Genomic DNA, 22,735 nt, shown 5'->3' on the forward strand with positions numbered 1-22,735 from the left:
CTGGAGTGATTTTTGCGGGCTGATGCGTGGTGGGAAGATGGCTACTCCATGATTCCTTCTGTTGCAGGGAGAGGATCAGAATCACAGGTGCTTCTCCAGGGACCCCTGCCTCTCTGAAATTGTCACTTGGCAGGGGTCGGTCATTGCCACGGGCATGTGGGCACTCATACAAACTCCTGTGTCTTTGTCTTTGCAGGTACTATGGATTATCTGTGTGGTTCCCTGACGTCATCAAACATCTGCAGTCGAACATGTTGCCCATTGAAAAGATCGAGAGAGAAAAATTTTCAAATTTCAGTGTTAACTTTACAATGGCCAATCAGTTGCACATGGGAGCAGAGTACGACAATGGCAGGTCCAGAAACTTTGAAATAACTTAATCTGCTGTCTGTTCTGAAAAAAGTCTTTCTTCTTAGCCTTTGCTGCATGGAAGCATGCACTGCTGTTTGGTTGTTTGTTTGTCTTAGTTTGTACATTAGTCATTTTTAGACTGAGTTTAAACACTTCCAAATGGGCTTTAAAAAAAAAAAAAGGTATATGTGTATCAGTCCTTGACTTAAAACCGCTTCTGAAACTGCTGCTTCACATTTGTGAAGTAGCGGAATTAACTGGTATGAAAAGAAAATTTAAAGAGACCCTGGAAAGCAACAGAAATAAGTCCTGGGAGAGAAGAGGGAGGAGTACAAGGCAATAAGATGGTTGATGGTTGGGACGCCTGGGTGGCTCAGTTGGTTGGATGATTGCCTTCGGCTCAGGTCATGATCCCAGAGTCCCGGGATCTAGTCCTGCATCAGGCTCCCAGCTCCACGGGGAGTCTGCTTCTCTCTCTGACCTTCTCCTCCCTCATGCTCTCTCTCACTGTCTCTCTCTCAAATAGATAAATAAAATCTGAAAAAAAAAAAAAAGATGGTTGATGGTGCTACTTAATTCAGAGAAGAAATCCGTAGTGTAACATGATGCCTGTCTCTTACCCCTGAGATGGGGGACCACTTTCAGAAGCCCTTCCTTCTCCACTAGGCTGAATCTGGAAGTGATGTTACATTGTACCAGTAAGACTTTCCCTTAAAGAACAGAAATGATGGGGCGCCTGGGTGGCTCAGTGGGTTAAGGCCTCTGCCTTCGGCTCAGGTCATGATCCCAGGGTCTTGGGATCGGGCCCCACATGGGGCTCTCTGCTCAGCAGGGAGCCTGCTTCTCTCTCTCTCTCTCTCTCTCTCTCTCTCTCTCTCTCTCTCTGGCTGCCTCTCTGCCTATTTGTGATCTCTGTCAAATAAATAAAAAAAAATAAAATCTTAAAAAAAAAAAAAAAAGAACAGAAATGATTCCCCAAAGTACAGGGCTTTGAAAATACAGAATAAGTTAGCAAAGGACTTTTTTGAAGATGGACTCTGGAATGCCTCTTGGTATGCACAGAGAACTGGCTTAGGAAGGTGGTTCCAGCACATTCTTTCATCGGGGGAAAGGAATAGACGAGATCATTTCTGTTAGTTGTCATCTGGGTAAATAATGGCTAGTGTGTGCTTCTGATGGTTAAATTTCTTAGGAAATTGTCCCAAAGGCAGAGTAATTTTTTAAAAGTAAAAAATTTTTAAAAACTGGACCAAGTTTTCCCAGACAAAACTGCTTTGGAAGGATGAAAAAGAATTCTGTAGGATACTTATGGTTTATATGATGAAAGGGAGAATTATGAAGTAGGAGATAATTGTTTAAATTGGCAATTCCACAAGGGGCTTAATCCTTATGCAGGCCATGTAGGATCACCTTCATTCTCCCACATAAAATCCCAACCCAAGCCTGCACTTGTCTTTCTGTGGAAACCTTTGTAATGGCAGGGTAAAAATTTACTTAATTGATTTTTAAAAGTGTTGTTACTCCATTAGACATGTCTGATATGTTTGTGTCTCTGACCTATTTTTTTTTAAAGATTTTAATATTTTATTTATTTGACAGAAAGAGATCATAAGTAGGCAGAGAGGCAGGCAGAGAGACGGGGAAGCAGGCTCCCCACCGAGCAGAGAGCCCGATGCAGGGACCCTGAGATCATGACCTGAGCCGAAGGCAGAGGCTTAACCCACTGAGCCACCCAGGCTCCCCCTCTGATCTATTTTAAATGATGCTGGTTAAAGTTCTAAGCCAACTCTTTGGTCACCACCAGGAAGTTTTTTACATTAGCAAGATAATTATTAGCCATTTTAATAGTATTAAAATCCCTGTAAAACATATATATTTATTTTAGAAGGCGACAGAATTTTTATCGATTTTCGTTTATTTGTCTTTCAGGGAAATGGGAAATGCCGCTAGCTAACTCATTTTTTACAAAGAACTTTCCTATTCAATACCATAAAATGGCATCTCTCCTTAATGCCATGGTACTGATCTGGAATAGCCTCTGGGGTAGACTGTCACCAAACAAAGCGAAAAGAGTAGAATTATGTGTCTAGAATTATTTGCTAGCACTCCATAAAAAGAATGCTCCTAAGAGCACATGAGAAACTGGCCACACTGGCCACCTCCGGATAAAAGAACTGGGAGGCTTAAGGTTGGCTGGGAAAAGACTTATTTTATCCTTTTTCAGTGTTTTCAATTTTGTACCTTGTGAACTCTGTGTATATATTATCCATTCATAAAAAACCTGAAATTGTTTTCCCTTTCTAAATTCACTTCTAGTTCAGAAAATTGATAATATTCTTAAAATGTGCCATTATTGGGACATCTGGGTGGCTCAGTTAGTTAAGGGTCTGACTCTTGATTTCTGCTCAGGTCCTGATCTCAGGGTTGTGAGGTCAAGTCCCGAGTCGTGCTCCGCCCTCAGTGTGGAGCTAATTTCGGATTCTCTCTCCCTCCCTCTCTCTCTCCTTCTGCCCCTTCCCTGCTCACTCTCCCTCTCTTGGGAAAAAAAAAAAAAAGTACCATTATTTACCCTTCTTTAATGGCAAATTTATGGTTTAGATGGATTTACTCTTGACCCCTGGAGTAGAGGTTGAAATGAGATTACTTTTTAAGAAGGTGTTGTGTTAGGCCACAGCATTTTGAGCTGACAGATATCATCAGGCATTAAGGTGAGAACAATTTTGGAAGTATTGAAGAGGGTATAGCTTTTAAGCCGGTCAGCTTGCTTGCCTGGGAGGCTCAGACCCTTTCTGCCCCGAGTGGTATTTGGTGTAATAACTTATTCTCCAGTTGAACAAGCATTCTCCTCTCGGTGCCTGGCTAAGTATCAATTCATGATCTCTTAATAACTTACCAAGACACAATGATGACTATCGATCCATGTCTTCTGGGAGGCCTTATCAACACAGACAGATCTGGTCGTAGACTCTTTTAAGATGTTAGGATCATCGTGACTGTTATTATCTTCACCATCTAGAACCCTCCACCCCTTGCAGCATTCAAAAAGGTATCTGCGCAGGTTTCATCATTCTACACTTTTCCAAAAAACAAGCAGAGCTCTCATCACTCTGCTTAGTTCAAGGAATACCAGTTGGCTCTGACAAGAAAATTATTCATGGAAATGAGGATGACCTATGAGTTTCTTCCTTTCTATGAGCCCTGAGTCAATTGTTCCTCATGTAAATGAAGTCCAATTCTCATTGTTCTCTACCAGAAATCCCTATAGGAAAATGAAGAAGCCTTGAATTTTAAGCTTAGGAAATAGACTTCTGTCAAAAGTGAGCCTGGGGGGCGCCTGGGTGGCTCAGTGGGTTAAGCCGCTGCCTTCGGCTCAGGTCATGATCTCAGGGTCCTGGGATCGAGTTCCGCATTGGGCTCTCTGCTCGGCAGGGAGCCTGCTTCCCTCTCTCTCTCTCTCTGCCTGCCTCTCTGTCTACGTGTGATCTCTCTCTGTCAAATAAATAAATAAAATCTTAAAAAAAAAAAAAAAAGTGAGCCTGGGAGCACATTCTTAAGTTAGAGTCATTAACCTCAAATAAAGAATTTTCAAATAAAGGCATATGATCAAGAGCAAGAGGATAGGATTGAAAAATAAGAAATCGGTAGCCTCTGTTAGTCTCCAAACTACCTTCATTAACATACCCTACAAAATCTTTTGCCAACATTGCAAAAGCTAAATGAAGTTTTCCTGAATGCCATCTCTTCTGCTGGAAAATAATATAGGTGAGCCCGGAGATAGCCAAAGGACAGGCTGCGTGAAGAAGTGGGGTGGGCAGTTAAGAACCTAGAAGATCCAGAGGCTAATGTCTTTATGAAGAGTCCTTAGTGGGGCATCAGATCTCTAAACCCATTTGACTTTACTTTGAACCCTGATGGACACAATCATTGATAAGAATTTTTGTGTGTGTGTTTTGGGCAGATTTCTAGGGATGAAGTTCAAATCTGTAACTTTCAAAGACTCACTTTTTAAGGCCTGCGTCTTTGAGGATGTGACTTCAGTCAACACCTACTTCAGGAACTGCACATTTATTGACACTGTTTTTGACAACACAGGTAGGTGTGCTCCTTCACCCTGCCTGGGGCCTCTTCAAATGGCCCAGTTCTTGGCAGAAACCTGATACCCCTGTGATAGTGTGGGCAGAGGCATATGGGGAAAGTAGATATTAAAGTATTAAGGAATGGATTTCCTTAATCAGATTTGATCATGGTTAAGCTTTTATTATTTCTCTCTGTCAGATTTAATGCAAATAGGACTTGCTAAAGTTCCAAGTTAAAAAAAAAAAATCCTTGAGGCGCCTGGGTGCCTCAGTAGGTTGAGTGCCTGGCTCTTGATATCAGCTCAGATCATGATCCCAGAGTCAGGCTCAGGAGGTCCCAGGGTCAGGAGATGTCAGACTCTGCACTGAGTGTGGGACCTGCTTAAGATTCTCTCTCTCTCCCTCTGCCCCACACCCACCCACTCTGCTCACATGTGTGCACGATTTCTCTGTCTTAAAAAGAAAAAATACCTTTGAGTAATTTTTAAAAAAGATTTTATTTATTTATTTGAGAGAGAAAGAGCACACAGGTGGGTGGAGGGGCAGAGGGAGAAACAGACTCCCTGCTAAGCAGGGAGTCTGATGCAGGACTCGATCCCAGGACCCCGGGATCATGACCTGAGCCAAAGGCAGACCCTTAACTGACTGAGCCACCCAGGTGCCCCTCCCTTGAGTAATGTTTGAAGAAAAGAATCACCCCTCAGTTTGTTTGTTTATAATCCTGGCTTCAAAATTTGATGTCTACCTAAGTGATAATGCCTGAGCTGCAGCGAACGGAGATGGACTACGCATGGCTACGCTTAATCAGACAGTTTTTTGTCCAATCCTGGTAATGGAGTTTGGAAAACTCCCCAGGGGAAAAGAAGAGTTGCGGGGGGCGGGGGGTACTGATTGAGCACCTACCATAGGCTGGTTCCTACTTACCATCATTAGGCATTCATTATCTCATTTCATGAGATAATAGTGGAGACTTGGAAAAAGTAATCTGGCCACATTCATAGACCTGGTAACAGCTAACATTTGAGACCAGTTTTATCTGATTGCTAAGCCCATGCTTTCCCACCTTTGCACTCCGGTGTGTCTGTCCTGAGTCCAAAATAACAGCCCAGCACAGGGAGGAGTATAGCGCTACCTTGGGCCAGTGCGGCCTTCTTGGTGTTCAGACAGGAAGCAGCTCTGCCCAACTCCCAGTGAGAGCGGAATCAGGTGTCTTCAGGTTTTTTTTTAAAACAGTGCTTTCACTGCCTTCTAACCCATTCAACCTCAGAAGACCAGCTTTTTAGGCACGTTTTGATCAGTAAGGGACAATAACAGTTGTGATTCTCACTGTCTTTTAGCAGAACCCACCATTCCTTTGCACCTCTCCTTGGATAGATCCAAGTTCAAGGAAAAAAAAAAAAACAAAAACAAAACAAAAACAGTGAATGCCAGTGACCTTCCAATAAGGGCAACTCTTACTCCTTTGTGCCTTCCTCCACTTTGACCTCACCTTCTACATTTAGCTTTATGGGTCCAACAAAAGGCTGTTCCTTCTCTTTGCTTCAGAGTCCCATAAAATAGCAATGATAAGGCTGATTCATCTACATTTTGAAACAACTTGTTTTTGTAGTTGTGGTATGGAAGCTATTAGTTCTATAGTAATAGTACTTATGTAACATGAGAATTAGAACAAAGTAACATTATAAAGGAGTAAACAAGTAATATAATTAGCAATGGCCAAAGAGAAAAAATCAGAGGATAACTAGACTCTAATATATTCTTTTATTAAACAAACCTATCCTTCATTCAGCTACTTTGTAATGTGAGGTTCTAGAGCAGCCCCTGTGTGTTGGCCAGGACCTGAAGCCCTCAAGTTTACAATACCGTGTTTCTTTTCTGAATTCTTGACTGGCTTTCTTCGACTGGGGCACAACTGTAAAGAGCCTGATGAATGTTTTTGTGTCCACAGATTTTGAGCCATATAAATTCATTGATAGCGAATTTCAAAACTGCTCATTTTCTCACAACAAGACGGGATGCCAGATTACCTTCGATGATGACTATAGTGCCTACTGGATTTATTTTGTCAACTTCCTGGGGACATTGGCAGTGTTGCCAGGGAACATCGTGTCTGCTCTCCTGATGGACAGAATCGGGCGCTTAACGATGCTGGGTATGTGTTTGGTTTTATGTAAAATAAAAGAGCTGCCCTTGCCATCTCTGGGGAGCCTGGTTCCCACTGTACTCCCTGCCCCCTGAGGGATTTGCATCCCACAGAGATGAGGAGAAATCCCTTAAGACCCTTCATTAGAAAAAAAAAAAAAAAAAAAAAAAAAAAAAAAAAAAAAAAAAAAAAAAAAAAAGACCCTTCATTAGGACTAAATCTCAGCAAAAATTATGTCTAATTACATTTCATTTGAACAGCTTCCATGAATTAACAGACTGAAGAACTAATTATGTGTGACTGATGTATATTCTTCCACTTAAGTAGCTGAGTAATTATTGGCAATGTGCATTTCCTGCTTGCTGTGTTCAGAAGGCAGTTGGAGGGGCAAACCTTTATACAGGTGAGCCTACCTGTACCTGAGCTGTTGGAGTCCAGACCACAGCCTCCCCGTGGGATTCAGGTTTGCTGAGAGATGACAAGGACCCAAGGATTATTCTTTCTAAGATGGCAGGAAACATGGCACCCTTTTGTCTTCATCGTTGGCAGGTGGCTCCATGGTACTTTCGGGGATCAGCTGTTTCTTCCTCTGGTTGGGCAGCAGTGAGTCCATGATGGTAGGCGTGCTGTGTCTGTATAACGGATTGACCATCTCAGCCTGGAACTCTCTGGATGTGGTCACTGTGGAACTGTACCCCACAGACCGCAGGTATGTTGAAATGGGCCTCTAGCAAGAGGTGCTCTGAGCTCCTTGGGACCCCTGAAAAGTCATAGAAAAATAAACCGAAGGCGCCTGGGTGGCTCAGTGGATTAAGCCGCTGCCTTGGGCTCAGGTCGCGATCTCGGGGTCCTGGGATGGAGTCCCGCATAGGGCTCTCTGCTCAGCGGGGAGCCTGCTTCCCTCTCTCTCTCTGCCTGCCTCTCTGTCTACTTGTGATCTCTCTCTGTCAAATAAATAAAAATAAAATCTTAAAAAAAAAAGAAAAAGAAAAAGAAGCCGAACTGTCATTTCCCAAAGGACTTGAAAATCAAAAAACAAAACAAAACAAAACAAAACAAAACAAAAAAAAACTGGTTTATGAGGTCATAGTTTTCACTCATACATTTTAAAAAGAAAATGTCAGGGAATGTAGTTGCTAGTAGGAATAAGTAATTGGGCAGTGAAATTAGTGAAGAAATTTACTTGTGTCCATGACTTGGTTTGTTGGTTGACAGTATGAGTAGCCCATACTGAAGTCGTGAGGGGAAGGGTTTGGACCACATTTTCAGCTCTTGGACCACATTTTCACTAGCTAATCAGTCCTGAGAGGACTCTTACTTTCCTTTGTAAGTGTCTGCATGAGCTCTGTATTAAGCAACCACAGAGAAGTCTCTACACTATATCTCTTGACCTTCCTGGGAAGGTCAAGGCCCAAATATCTTGGGAAAGCCCAACACATTTCCAGTTATAACAACAACAACAACAACAACGATTGCTATTAGAAGAAAGTTATGCATCAGTCCCAATGTGGAGATAAAGACTTTGCATCTTATAGCAGAGAATGGACAAAAAGTTAGAATTTTGGGGTCAAGCTGTAGCAGCTGAATAATTAAAATAATAAAAGCCCTGTTTTTCCATTTGACATGAGTAAAGACCAATGGCCTTTGCCCTCTTTTATTTTGTGTATACTTTGTCACCATGGAAACCCTCTCTGCTGAAGGATGGGGTCAGTATTTTCTGAACTTTGAAATGGAGGAGGGATTTTTCTAAGACTATGCAGAAACATTTGAGATGAGAATTTTCAATAACATCTATCTATTACTGAGCTTATAGGAACGTTATAGGAACTATATACCCATCTCCCACAGAACATCTCAAATTCTGACAGATGTGTGCTTATCAAATATTCTACTAGGCCCTCAGTAACCTCCTGCTGAGTATTTAGGCTCTGAAAGGAACCATATCCTCCAAATACAGCATCTCCTTTATTCATTCAACAAACATTAATTCTCTTTTGTGAGCAAGCTCCTGGGGTAGATGCCACAGGCCTTGGGATGAGGGTGCTGCCAAAAAGAAAGAAAGGAAGGAAGGAAGGAAAGAAGAGGAAAGGAAAAAAAGAAAAGGAAAGGAGGGAAGGAGGGAAGGAAGGGAGAAAGAGAAAGGAAAAGAAAGATTAAGACTATGCAGTATCCAGTGAGCATTATTTTATCAACCTTCTTCCTGCAAATAGGGCCCAGATGTGGATGAAGCTATACATTTAAAATAAACCCCTTAAAGGGGGTGCCTGTGTGGCTCAGTCATTAAACGTCTGCCTTCATCTCAGGTCATGATTCGAACCCTGCATGGAACCCCACATAGGGCTCCCTGCTTGGCAGGAAGTAGGCTTCCCACTCTGCCTGATTGTGTTCGCTCTCTCACTGTCTCTCTCTGTCAAAATCTTTTTTAAAAATTTAATAAAATAAAATAAACCCCTTAATGTTAAAGCAAGGCTATGGCATAGCCAGATACCTTTTTCTTATCCATGTAAGAGTTTGATACTATTTTAGATGAATCAGCTGCTTATCCCTCTACCAGAATGGATGAAAGGATGAATATTCCTCTATGGCAAAATCTGACTTAAAAAACAAAAAACAACAAATTGGGCAGTTTCCTCCAATGAGAAACATGGGTATGCTGTAATTCTGTTGTTAAACTTTGATATAATTCCAATGACAGAATTTGTTAGTAAAAACAGAAATTGCTATTTGTGTTTGCTTGGGTCCTCTGAGAAGCAGAGGATAGGACAAAACTAAACGTGTACAGATTTTAGTAGGAGACATGGCTGTGTGAGAGAAAACGGGGATGGAGGAGAAGTCTGGGCATGCTACAGGGAAGCCTGGGCTCCAGGGAAGGAGTTAAAAAAAAAAAATTAAAAAAAAAAAAAAAAAAAAGGAGTGAGGAAGGACAGTAGGGGGGACTGCCCCCCACCTCCTCCGGCAGTCTCAGGAGGGTTTGGCAAGACAATGAGGGGATGGAGCCGGTGGGGGGGGCGCAGGGTGACAGCATCTGCTTCCAGCAAGTCCTGTGTGTCCCAGGAACCGGCCAGTAGTAGTACTCCTAACATGTTCGGTTATTAGAGCAGCAAAACGTGGGGATGAATTTCTGAGCTCAGCAGCTGGGGCAGCGACTTGGATGTCCGCAATGCGTGTTTTTACTGCAGCCACAGATCTGCTGGTGGACATTCTGCAACTCTTACACAGATATGAGTAGATAACATGCAGGAAGTCAGTTTCCTCAGTGATGGAGAGCTAACTGGTCCTCCAGAGCATTTCTGCCAGGGCCCTAGTGGGAGAGCCAGTCCCATCTCTTCTGTTATAGGTAAAAACTTGCTCTCCTGTGTCTGCCATGCTCCCCTGGGCCACAGAAGGAGTCTCCATGGATCTCTGGCTTAGCTCTTAGAGGAAAACCCCAGTGGTGCTGAGTGCAGGCATCCTGTGGCCTCTTCTCCCCATGAAAGCAGAAAAGAATACATCTCAACAGGAATTCTGACTAGAGGTGGTGATATTTCATATCAGAACTTTAGCACTGTCAACTTCTTGCCCAGTTTCTGGAATCTCCTTAATGATCAGAATAAGACACTCTGATACCAGGCCCTGAGCTTAAAAAAAAAAAAAAAAAAAGTAACCTAGGGAGTCAGTTAACAGCCAGCTCCTATCAAAATCCCAATCAGGGGCACCAGGGTGGCTCAGTTGGTTGAGCATCCAACTCTTGATCTGAGCCCAGGTCTTGATCTGAGGGTGGTGAGTTCAAGCCCCACATTGGGCTCCATGCTGATTTTTGTTAAAAACAAAAAATCAAAAATCCCAATCAAAATGATTCTATTTGGGTAACATAATGTAAGGTATAGTCTAAGCGCTGTGACAGTTGAAATCTACATTTGTCAAACACGTTATAGATTTTACTTTTTATGTTATGCCTTTGACTTTTACTGGGGGCTACATTTGCCTTTACTGTGAAAACCCCAAGGAGGACAGGATACCATGCATTACAGTGCACGCTTCCCTCCGTGCAGAGGCTGCCCCCCAATATGCAGGGAGCTCTAGGGCCCCCTTCTGAGAAGTTGCTCTGTCCCTTCCTTTCATGTCATAAAAATAGGTAATTCTTCACATTTCATTCTCCGTTATGCAGGGAGGAGGCCTGTCTGCTAAATCTGCATGGTCTGGCTATTTGCTTTGTTCGTTCTCATTCTGATTTATTCTCTTTTATTCCTATTATATTAATTTTTTTTTTGTTTTTATATGCTACCCTAAATTTTTTCCTAGAGAGGCAGGAAAGTTCAAGATTAAAATTATATATACTGAATAGCACTTTCCTGTGCTTAAAAAATGAAACAACAACAAAAAAAAAACTATAAGCACTTTTTGTAAAGGAAAGCTCTGTTTTTCTATTGAAAGAATAATATTTCTCAATATTATACTTCTAGCCATGAGGTGTGGGGGTTTTTCTTAATTTTCTATAATTCACAGCAAACACCAGCTGAATGTCCTTCAATTTAACTCAGTTCCGACACTATTTGCCTGGTGACAGCATCAGATGCCACAGGTTAAGAGCTCAGTTCCCACAAGATTGTCCCCATTGCCGATGCCAAACACAAGTCAGGTTATCACCTGCACTTCTGACCCACTGGCCATAAATTGGAGTTCTCATGACCCTTCCTTGAGTTTGATCATTTGGTTGGCTCATAGAACTCAAGGGAATATTTATTTACATGTACCAACTTTTTATAAGAAGATACAGAAAGAACCAGGAAGAGCCAGATGGAAGAGATGCAGAAGTGAGGTATGAGAGGAGGGCAAGGAGATTCCATGCTCCTCCAGCTGCAGGACTTTCCAGTACTTCCAGTGTTGACCAATCTGGAAGCTCAGCATCTTGTTCAAGATTTTTTAATAGTCCACCCAGCCATCCCTCTCACTCCTTTGCAGTTCCAACCCTCTAATCACTTGCTTCTTCTAGGTCAGCCCCCTCCTGAGGCTTTCTAGGCACCCCCCAAGTCACCTCATTAGCATAAACTCGGGCACCATGAGAAGGGTGCCTTATGAATACTGAAGGCATGCCTCTCACTCACATTTTAGGAGCTGGGAACCAGGACAGAGACAACATGTATTTCTTAGACTGTACCTTTCTACTGTGTCAATGTCACTATAATTCTTCTAGCCTCAAAAGCTCAGCATCAGAGTAAGCATAACACAATGATTGCCTGATGACATTTCAGCTTTTCTCCCAGGTTAGAAAGATCATGGACAGTAATGGCACCGGATAATTTGAGGGGCACAGAAGGGGTTAGAAGGACCCTCCCAAATACACATTTTAGTAGAGTCCTTATAAGATGCAATTTATTTATGGAGATGTGAGGGAATCCATTTTTTGGATAAAGCTTGAGGAGTATATTCTTTGATACTCTCTCACACCAAATATATGGTGTATTTTCCAACACCAACTGATTCTCCAGTTCTGACTCTACATGGAGCTGGTATCAGATCCTGCAAGTTAAAGAGCTCAGTCACACAAAACTGCCTCTATTTCAGATGCACACTGCAAATAGGGTACCCAGGCAACTCACTCTTCTGCCCAGCCAACTACAGATTTGTGACTTTCCACAACCCCAAAGAGGTTGGACCATGTTTACTAGACAAAGAAGTACCTAGGGTGAGGCACAGAAGAGTCTGAAGTGCATGAGCCTCTGTTCCCATGCAGTTAGGGCACACCACCACCCACCTTCCATGGGAGTGCACTCACTAGTCTGCAAGCTCTCCAGATTTATAGAGGTTTCATCATGTAGGCATGATCAATTAAACCCTTGGTCATTGATGACTGAATTTAATCTCCAGCACCTCTCCCCTCCCTGGAAGTTGGGGATTGGGTAAGAGGTTGAAATTTTAACTCTCTCTACACATGGTGGGTTATTTCCAGAGACCAGCCCCCATCAAGAAGCTATCTAGGAGCCCCTCAAATTAAAGCAGAAATGATATGAAGTTTTCTGTTATTATGCAGAAAAGCTGAGGTTTTAAAGACTGATACAACTCAGTCTTACCTGGAGCAGGTGAAGGTAGAATTGCTGCTCAGGGAATTCTGAAAACATGTACCACTTGTTCAGAAGGTGGGAATCTAGCAATCTCAATGTTTTTCCCTATAGATGAGGTGTTGTTTCCTTTGGCTGCTTTCAAGATTTTTTTCTTGGTCTTGGCATGGATTTCTTTGGCTTATTATATTTGAGGTTTACTCAGCTTTTTGGATCTGTAGGTTTGTGTCTCTTGACAAATTTGCAAGGTTTTCAGCCATTACATATTTGAATATTTTTCTCTTCTTCTGTCTGAACTCAAGTGACATGAGTATTAGACCTTTTGTGATCGTCCCAAAGGTCCTTGATGCTTGGTTAATTTGTTTTTAGTCTATTTGCTGTTTCTATTCTTGGAAACTTTCTATTATTCTCTTCCAGTTCACTAATTATTTCCACTGACTCCTCCATTCTGCTGTTGAGCCCAATCACTAAGCTTTTTTCTATTTTTTTTCTATATGTTTTCTATATTTTATGTGTTTCAAGTCTGTTCATGATTGCTTATTGAAACATTATTATCATGACTGCCTGAGAATCTTTGTCAGATAATGCTAACATCTCTGTTATCTCTGGGTTGGCCTCTCTTAATTGTTGTTTTCTCAGTCTGTTTGATATCTTTCCAGTTGTTCTTAGAATGAGTGATAGTCAATTGAAAAGCAATCTTCCTGTTATTGTATGAGACCTTAAATCTCTTGTAAACCTTTAGTTTCTGGACACCTGCCTGTGGGGAGAAACGGGTACACTGCTTTATTATTGCCAGGTGGAGGTAGATGTCCAGTGTCCCACTCTACTGACACCCAAGAGGCTGGGTATCTTCATTACTGCTGGCCAGAAGTGGGAGTCAAGGCTCCCCTCATGATCATGATATGATGGAGGGAAAGAAGGAAGAAGGGAAGGAGCTCATTATTGGCCAGCAAGGGTGAAAGTCCCAGCTCCCTTCTCAGCCTCCTCTAATACCTCTTCGGTGACAATATGGAGTCACCTCATCACAGTTTTGTGAGGGTGGAAGTCAAGGGTCTCTCCTAGGCTTTTGCTGGTGGGTCTAGCAGTTGGGCTATAATTTTTCTTATGTTCATTTGGAGGAGAGAGATTATTATCTAAACATTCTCTGTCTTGTCTGCCCCATCCTGGTCCTTTGGCTAGAGAGAACAGGGTTTTTTGGGGCTTTTTAAATAATCTGTAGCTGGTGATATTTCCACATTGCCATCTTCAGTCCGAGTCTGAGATCGATGCAGCAAAAGAAAATGCAGGCAACTCCCCACTCTCAAGGTCCCTAGCTCCTCTGCCTTTTTTCTGTCTTTCAGAGTCATCTTATGTTTGCTTTTTAATATCTAGTATCTTTAGCTATGGTTAGTAGGAATGCTCATGAAAGTATGACTGCTCCATCTCCGTATGAATTTTAATATTGTTCACTTACTTACTTAACCTTTTTTTTTTTTTTTTCTCTTTTGAGTGCCTATGATACAACCATGAATAAGCCATTTGTGGTCATTACTCTCACAGAGCTTGTGGCAAGTGAACATCAGGTACAATAGAATGAGGTCAGTGTCATTGTGAGGGAAGTACATGGTGTTGTGAAAGGAGAGAAGAGGGCTTCTTGAAAGAACTGACATCTGACATCTGAGCTGAGACTGGAAAAAAAGTAGATGAGAGCTGGGCAAAGAGATGGAGAAGGAACATTTCAGTCAGACGACATACGAAATACTATCTGAAAACCTCTGGAGGTAAAAGAGTCAACAGAGGTAAGCAAGGAACAAATCAGGAAGGAGCTTGTAAATTGCATCATCCTAAGGGTGATGGGGAGCCTTGAAGTGTTTTAAGAAGAAGAGAGACAAGATCAGGCAAGGTCTGGTTTACTCTGGTGCCCAAAAAGGAGGCAGGAGGACTGGTTAAGATGCTGAAAATAGTAATGTGAACTAGAAAAATGTGGGTAGGAAAGGAGCGAAATCAACATTCAGCATGTTCACGGTATTTAGAGATATAATAAACAAAACTTCATGGTAAGTTAGATGGTGGGGTAAGGAAAGAGATCATCAGAGATGATTCCAGTTTCTGCTTGTGCAGTTGAGGGAATGATGATGGTCATTTTGAGACTGGGACACAGGAGGCAGAGAGACAGTTTGGACTGGGGTCAGGAAAATAATGAGCTGCCATTGTGGACATGTTGGGTTTTCATGTGAACGTAACATTGTCTGATAGGCATTTGGATAATTTTGTTTGGATGGCAGAAAGACACCTGAGCTGGAGATAGAGTGTTCATTCACTAATTCTTTAAACAGATGATTTTGGAATATGTATCATGTGGCAGGAATTATTCTGGTTCTTGAGGTAGAGCAGTGAACAAAACAGACAGAAAACCCTGGCTTGATAGAGCTTATGTTCTACTTGGGAAAAGACAGTCAATAAATTAAGTAAAGTAATATATCAAATGGTCCTAAATGCTATAGAGAAAAATAAAGCTACATATGGGCATAGAGAGCATCGGGGTCTGGGGAATTATAATTGTTAACAGGATGGTCTAAGAATATGCAACTATAAAAGGTAACATTTGAGCAAAGATGCAGGAAGATACTTGGGAAGACAACATTCCCGGCAGCAGCAACAGTGAGTGCAAACGTCCTAAGCTGTAAGTGCAGGAGACCAGTGGGAGGAAGGGCAAAGAAGCTTGTCACATTGGAGCAGCCTGAGCAAAGTGGACGGTAAGAGGCAATATGTCAGAGTAGACATGAAGGACTTCAAACTTCATGAAAATCCATGGGAGGGTTTGGGGCCAAGTAACGACATGATCTCATGTATGTTTAAAAGGAGAACTGGCTTTTGTGTTTGATATATGCCACAGACGTTGGGGCGCCTGGGTGGCTCTGTTGGTAAAGCAACTGCCTTTGGTTCAGGAGTCCCAGGATGGAGTCCCACTCAGCAGGGAGTCTGTTTCTCCCTCTGCCCCTCCCCCCCCGCCTCATGCTGTCTCTCTCTCTCTCTCTCTCATTGTCTCTCAAGTAAATAAGTAAAATCTTTAAAAAAAATATACTTCAGAGGATCTGAGGTGGAATCAGGGAGAGTAATTAGGAGTGCACTATAACAATTCTGGCAGGATACAGTAGTGCTAATGGACGTGGTAAGAATTGGTTAGATTCTACAAATAAGTTGAAGACCAACAGGCATTGCTAAAAGATTGGATGTGAGGTATGGGGGCTAGGTGGTGGGGGGATTACTCAGAATGATCTCAGGGGTTTTGACCAGAGCTACTGAAAGGCTGGGGGTGCCTTGGCTGAAATAGGGAAGACTGTGTAAGAAGGAAGTTAAGGAAGAAGTATCAGGAGCTCAGTTTTGTTTCTATTAAGTCTGAGATGCTATGGAATATCCAAATGGAGATGTCAACTAGGCAGTTGCATGTATGAGACCAGAATGCAGAGAAAGGCCTGGGTGTAAGGTAAAAATTTGAGTCCTTTCAGGGTACAGATAAATTTTAAAGTCATGATGTCAGATGACACCATCAAAGGACAGCATATAGGTAGAGAAGAGGGGAGTTTGAGGACTTAGTCTGGAGACACGGGAGAATTCAGAGCTCCAGTTGATGAGAAGTCAGGAAGAAAGATTGAGAAGGAGCTAGGAGTGAGATAAAGAGAAAAGGCATAAGTTACGTCCTGGGAGCACAGTGAAGAAAGTAGTTCAGGAGGCAGTGATCAGGCGTGATAGATGCTGGTGATGGACCAAAAAGATGAGGGGAATTGATGACTCAAATTGGGGTTATGGCAGCAACCAAATTACCAACGTGACAGTAAAAATAGGGTCCTGCTTACTGGTATCACAGCAAAAGCCCAGTGGCCAGACTGCCATCCACACAACAAGTGATCTTGAGCAAAGCCCTGGATTGACCTACCTTGAGGTTTGGTGGACCTCCGCTCCCCAGACTGGGCTGAATCCACAGGTGGGAGAGAAATGACCCCATGTGTAGAGACAAGAGGGCCTTCGGGACAGTCAATGAATGTACACTTGTGCATGTTTGAAGACAAGCAGTTATCCCTTTGTTCTTCTGCCTTCTTGTGACATCACACTTCTGACTCCTGGGCTGGTGACAGTATGTGGACTATAGGATTAAAGAGGCCTGGCAGGTAGTGCAAAGGAAACAGAAAACAGAGGCCTTCAGAAGAATGTGTCTGAGAGGGCAAAGGGACTCTTCTGGGGATAAATCCATCAAGGTAAGCAGATCCAGAGTCACCAGAGCAGGTAATAATAGAGGCCACAGGATTAGTATACAGGCTAGAAGATAAGGAGGGGTTCAGTGGGCTGGAAACTCAGGCCAGGAGAATAGAGAACAAAAACCCAGCCTGTCCACACGTGGTCAAGGAGGTAAGAAGGAGGAGGCATCATCACCTTGCAAAAATGAGGCCTGACACCAAGGAAAGGCTGCGTAAGTTAGAATTCTCTATACGCTCTATGCTTAGTACAATGGGACAATAATAGTGCAGCTGATTCTCACTCATGTCCATTGGACTGACTCTTGCCCAGGGCCAGAGCGAGTTCAGATACAGGCAGGGGCATCAGAACTCACTGCATGGGACTTGGAGGAGAGGAAGTTGCCTCTCTGTTCTCACACTCACCCTGGCTGACTACCTCCATCTGATCTTCTCTCTTCATCCCAACTCTGCACTGACAGCTGGGGATCCTTGCAGAGGCTGGCTTCCTCACAGCCCCGAGCATCTACCGCAGTGACTGGGGCTCAGTGGTCCATGCAGCATGCGTCTTCCTCCAACTCGATTCAGAAGCGTGACCTTGAAGGAAAGAGTAGTACTTGCAGATCTGCAGGGATCCCTGCTGGGAACTGGGAATGGTGGAAAAAGCAAACGGAGTTGAGCGTGTGTCCATGAGGCTGGGAAGTCAGGACAGCTTTGAAAGCATGATAAGGGAAGAAATGGAGAGCAGAGCAAAATGATAGATCTTTGGAGTGTGAGCATTACTGAAAATACAAGTTGCTGTATAGTATTTTGACAGCTTCTAATCATCCCTACATGCATCAGCCCTTGTCCTTTGTCAAAAATAAGCAGGGATCCCATTATCTGTAATGGAAACAATGGCAACTGATGAGAGATTCTTCTAGTAGATGGGAAATAGGATAGCAGCACTGTGCCGAAGAGAGAACAGATTTTCCCAGCTTGCAGAAATCTAAAAGGGGGCGCCACCCACTGGACAGATTGGTCCAGGGGAGTTTCCTTTTTCTACCATTTCTCCACACCCAGGTGCTGCCACCATCTAAACTGTCTCAGTCCTTCTTGGACTGGGAGATGCCAACACCAGATCCCATCCATTTATTGAGTTCAGTCAGGGCTGGTTGGCGTCCAGCCCCTGTATTCTAACAGTGAAAAAAAAGAATGACTTTTCCCTCATTTCTTTGAATCTTCAAAGAGTAAGCAATATGTAATGATAGGTTGACCTGGATTTACCTAGGATTTGTTAACCCCATCCTTTTGCTCCCTTCTTTTCCTCCCCTCCTTGGTTAAGGTTTTAGACCACCTGAAAATCCTAAACATAGCCACATGATGTAAGAGACACATGCACCGGGTCATTTGGGTTCTCCGTTCCGGCCTGTCATTCTGTGACCGGGTGGTGACGTCCTACTGCCACCCTGTGGGGGTGACAGAGCTCCACTGCTAACACTGCCTGTGTCCTTACAGCCCAGTGGCCGCTGTGACCCTTTCTCTGTGGAGCTTGGGGTAAGGAGCTCCCACCTTATAAATGGTGAAACCTAAGCTGTCCCTGAACTAACAGGTCTGTGTCCTGGGTATTCGTCCAGCAATGTGCTCCTGCCTTCCATGGCCACCAACCCCCTGCCTTTTTTCCCCCTTGCACATAGTTTCAGACATGACCTCAGAAAGCATTTGAGAGTCAAACTCTGATTGTTCCCACCTGCTATTCCCTGCTCGTCCTGAGCAGCTGCTGCTGTCACCCAGTGCCGTGGGATACTTCTTTTCCTCTGTGAGCAAAACCAAAGCATACACCCAGAATTCTACCACCCAAAGCCCCTCTCCATGAGGACTGTGTGTGTTGAGACAGAGTAGTTCCCCATCCCCTCCCCAGGCTCAATCCTGAAGGTCTTTAATCCTGGATCTCATAGTGACTAGCTGTGTGACCTCAGGGAGACCACTCAGCAAAACTGTGCCTCATTGGTTTGAGATACAAAATGACGACATCCTACATCTGTGGTTATGAAGATGAAGACCTCATTTAATTTTTTTTGAAGATTTTGAGATGAAATATTCTTTCAACTCTCTTGTCTAACTTTTCTATCATTTCTACCTTTATAGACCTTATCATTGTATTATATATGTCTCCGTTTTATGCGACCTGAGTCATTCTGGCCATTCAGGCAATGTCAGACCCTTTTTGTCTCTGGCAGTGAGAAGTGGAGTGTGGGGGGCGGGTGGGAAGTGGATGGGTCTGTCACCCACCACCTCTCTCCAAGGTGGTGTGTTACAATGGCAGCAAATTTTACCAAATGTGTGCAGACGGGCACAGAAACGGTCCTACAGCCGGTTCTTGACCCCAGGGAACACCATCTCTCTGCCCTTGGGGACTAAACAAGCCCCCACAGGAAAGGGCTATGGGACCATCATGACTGACATCCGACAGCAGGACCATCAGCATTGGGGCTGGTCAGGCCTTTAAGTGTTCGGGTACAGGACCAGCGGGCTCTAGAACCTGAAGTCTCAGCCAAGGGTACCATTCCACCCATTTGAGGTTGCTGGGATGGGAGGATGCTTGCTTATCCATGGTGCTCCAAGGGCAGAACATTCTTTCCAGTCAACTGCATATCAACCACTCCATTCACCAATGAAACATTGTCTCTGTGTGCATTAACAGACTTTCTCATGCAGATTTCTAAACTGATGTGTAAAGCCCTAAATAACTTTCTCTGGCCTGATAATTCCTGATTAACATGTTTTAAATTCTAGAGTGCAGAACAACTTCTCTTTGTACTGAAGTGCTTTTAAAGCAAATTAGCACCAGGACATGTAATGATAGAATGGTAATGTGTGTTTGTTTAGTATCTGTTTCCCACTAGAATGTGAGCTCCTTCAGGACAGGACTTCGTTTTCCGTATTTATTAGCATAGCTCTAGGTGAATGGGAGAAAGGGAAGAGAAAGGGATGCCTTTTAAATTCTCCTGGTTATGGGCTACAGTTTTTCCTCCTCATGTGGGATCTAGCATGGCATGCGTCCTCCCTCATCTAGGTAAGCTAGTTAGGCCTGTTGTGAGTGAGAAGCATTCCTCTTGCCTTCCCTCTGGCTGCCCTCTGCACCCCTTTCCACTTCTGCCAGCCAGAGCCTGTGACCTTACGAGGCTTCAGCCTTCAGCTCCCCCTTGGCCACACAGCACTGCCTACTGGAAATCCTCCTCCTCTTCGCTTCACCTGCCTCCATCAGTAGTCAAGTGGAGGCCTGGAATGGCCAGAGAATAGCTTAGATCAGTCTTTTAGGCTTTCTGGAGCTTGGTTTCCTCATCTGAAAAATGGAGGTGAGTCAGGCTTGGTGCCAAGGATTTAGGTCATCTCATTTAGCCATATGTGATTGTCACTCCAAGCCTACAAGAGTAAGGAGCCTTACTCTATTTTCTAGAGAGGAAAATGAGGCACAGAAAGGGGAAGAAACTTGCCTGGGTCACCGAGGCTCAAACTCAGCTCTGTGACTCCTCGGTGCTGCTTCCAGCACAGACCTACCTACCCTTCTCCTAGCCAGTCTGGGTGGAGCTTTGGTAATTGGCTTCGAAGAAACTCACCTGATAATTGGGATATCCAGTCATATCCACAAATGCTGGCCTTGGATGAACTCCAAGTGGCTTCCCAGTGCTTGCTTTCCTTCCATCATTATCTACTCTGGTCCAGGCGTTCAAGGACTTCCTACCTAGCCTCATCCAATATAAGGGAAGACACAAAGACTTCCATTATGGCCTGATGGTGAATATTTGCATATCAACAGCACAAGCAATGGGAAGACCCTTGGTGGGGATGGGGATGGGAGGGAGGAGGAGGGCTACTTTGGGCCAAAGGATTGCTCTTGGCTCACAAAAAAAAAAAAAAAAAAAAAAAAGTCCTTCTCTGCTTGTATGTACAGCAAGGCCTGCTTACAGTGCTCTAGGCGCCATCTTCCCAGGTTAAGGAGGACACATGAAGACCACACACATATACACACTACTTACTTGGATGAGACAAACTTTCTCTTTCTTTGACGCTCAAGAAATTAATTGAATTCAGTTTTTTCTGACTTAAGAATGTGAAGTTAGAGTTCTATCCTCTGAACCAGCAAGAGGATAGACTGGAATCCATAAGTAAACATGGCCTGACTAAGGCCCATTGGGATGCCCTTTATAGAAATCTGCTTCTAGCCTATTTTGAAGATGTCAGGAAATTCCTTAGTTCCTTCCACAAGTAACTTATGTGTCATTGTGCCTACCCTAAAGGGGCACCGATGAATGAATGGAAAGTCTCTCCAGTTCTGCCGTAAAGATTAGGCTGAATCCAGACAGGTGAACCCTGAGCTTGTACAAGCCGGTTCTTAGTGGGGGAGCAGGAAGAAGGAACTCCTTCAGCAGGGAGAACCTCCATGGTTGTCCAGAGTTCAGCCTGCACAGCGGCTACATAGGAGTTGGAAGAGAAAGAAATGATTCAGGTTATGTGAGAAACGGATTGCCTCTGGGAGAAATGAGCTGTGAAAAGTAGCATAAATAAGAGAGGAGGAGCAGGGACGGGGAAGAAAAGAGATTGGATGAAGCCTTTGCCCCAGATTCTTCTCCTGGGGGCCCCACTCCCCCGCCCCCAACCCCAATCATATCATAAACATTTTCCCTCACCTGTGTTACACTGCCTGATATTTCCTAATGAACACATCCAAGAGAATGAGGTCTCGAATGTGAAGGTGTTCGTTGTAACAGCATTCATGTTCTCCCAGTTTGGAAAGCTCCTAACTATCCCTATGGTATGGTTACAGATATAATGGTTATATGCCTCATCATTTCACTTTCAACAAAACATAAACAACATGGAATGATGTTATTAATGATTGGGGGAAAAGCAGAAGCAAAACTGCATAAATCCTGTGATTTGTAAAAATAAGGATATGACTGGAAGCACACTAAAGGGAAATCAGAAATGAAAACCATGTTTTTGGAGGGGTAGAATGGATGTTTTGCTTTTGTAATTTCATGTAGCATATAATAGTAAATCCAGATCAATTAAAAAATGCAGTTATCTCTGGAAGAATCCAGGGTCATCAGCCCTGGATACACCTTAGAGGCATGCAGCACCGTGTTCTAATAACTATGCTGCCCAGCTCTGGGCATAAGTATGCGCCCAGCTCTGAGCAGCCCTGGGTGAGACTCTGGTCACACGGGGCCATGCAACCGAGTTCCGCCAGATTGCTCTTCTGACCCCACCTTAAAACAGCTAAGGAAAGGGGTGCCTGGGTGGCTCAGTTGTTAAGTGTCTGCCTTCGGCTCAGGTCATGATTCCAGGGTCCTGGCATCGAGGTCCGCATTGGCTCCCTGCGTGTCCAGGAAGCCTGCTTCTCTCTCTCCTGCTCCCACTGCTATGTTCCCTCTCTCGCTGTCTCTCTGTCAAATAAATAAAATGTTAAGACCAAATAAAACAGCTGAGGGACTGGGACACTTGTTTGGAGGGGGAGGCATGCCATTTGTTGTGCAAGAAGCCTTTGTGGGGGTGTCTCAGACTGAGTGGGGTACCACGGAGCTAAGTTAGAGACGTAGGAGGGTGTTTGGAGAGTCAGAGAACACCTTTGTGCACATTCCATCCTTCACCTGGTGAACTCCTCTTGCTCCTTCAAGATGAATTCTCTTCTCATCCCTCCCCTCTGAGGAGTCTTCCCTCAGTGTCCCCACCCCACCCTGAGATCACCTCTGATCCCCTGCACCCCTGTAGTACCCTGTGGCTAGCTGTACTACTGTCCTGAGCATGTTGTGTTATCATGATCTTTTTGTATCTATCGTAATGCAAAAGAGGACTTTGTCATATTAATTTTGGGCTCGCTGGTGCCTAATGTAGTGTGTGGCACATAAAGCTTAATGATCGTTAAATGAATAA

The 22,735-nt window shown here is 43.7% G+C and overlaps 1 protein-coding gene across 1 annotated transcript in view; it reads left to right on the forward strand.

The window, feature by feature from the left end:
- SV2C (synaptic vesicle glycoprotein 2C) overlaps nucleotides 1-22,735 on the forward strand; it is a 220,590-nt gene that overhangs the window by 192,424 nt on the left and 5,431 nt on the right. The window contains exons 9-12 of the mRNA XM_047731103.1: nucleotides 197-355; nucleotides 4,310-4,443; nucleotides 6,376-6,579; nucleotides 7,120-7,279. Of these exons, the coding sequence (XP_047587059.1) occupies nucleotides 197-355; nucleotides 4,310-4,443; nucleotides 6,376-6,579; nucleotides 7,120-7,279 (657 nt within the window). The remainder of the gene's footprint in view (nucleotides 1-196; nucleotides 356-4,309; nucleotides 4,444-6,375; nucleotides 6,580-7,119; nucleotides 7,280-22,735) is intronic.

This window comes from Lutra lutra, chromosome 5, assembly GCF_902655055.1.
Source record: "Lutra lutra chromosome 5, mLutLut1.2, whole genome shotgun sequence".
NCBI lineage: Eukaryota > Metazoa > Chordata > Mammalia > Carnivora > Mustelidae > Lutra > Lutra lutra.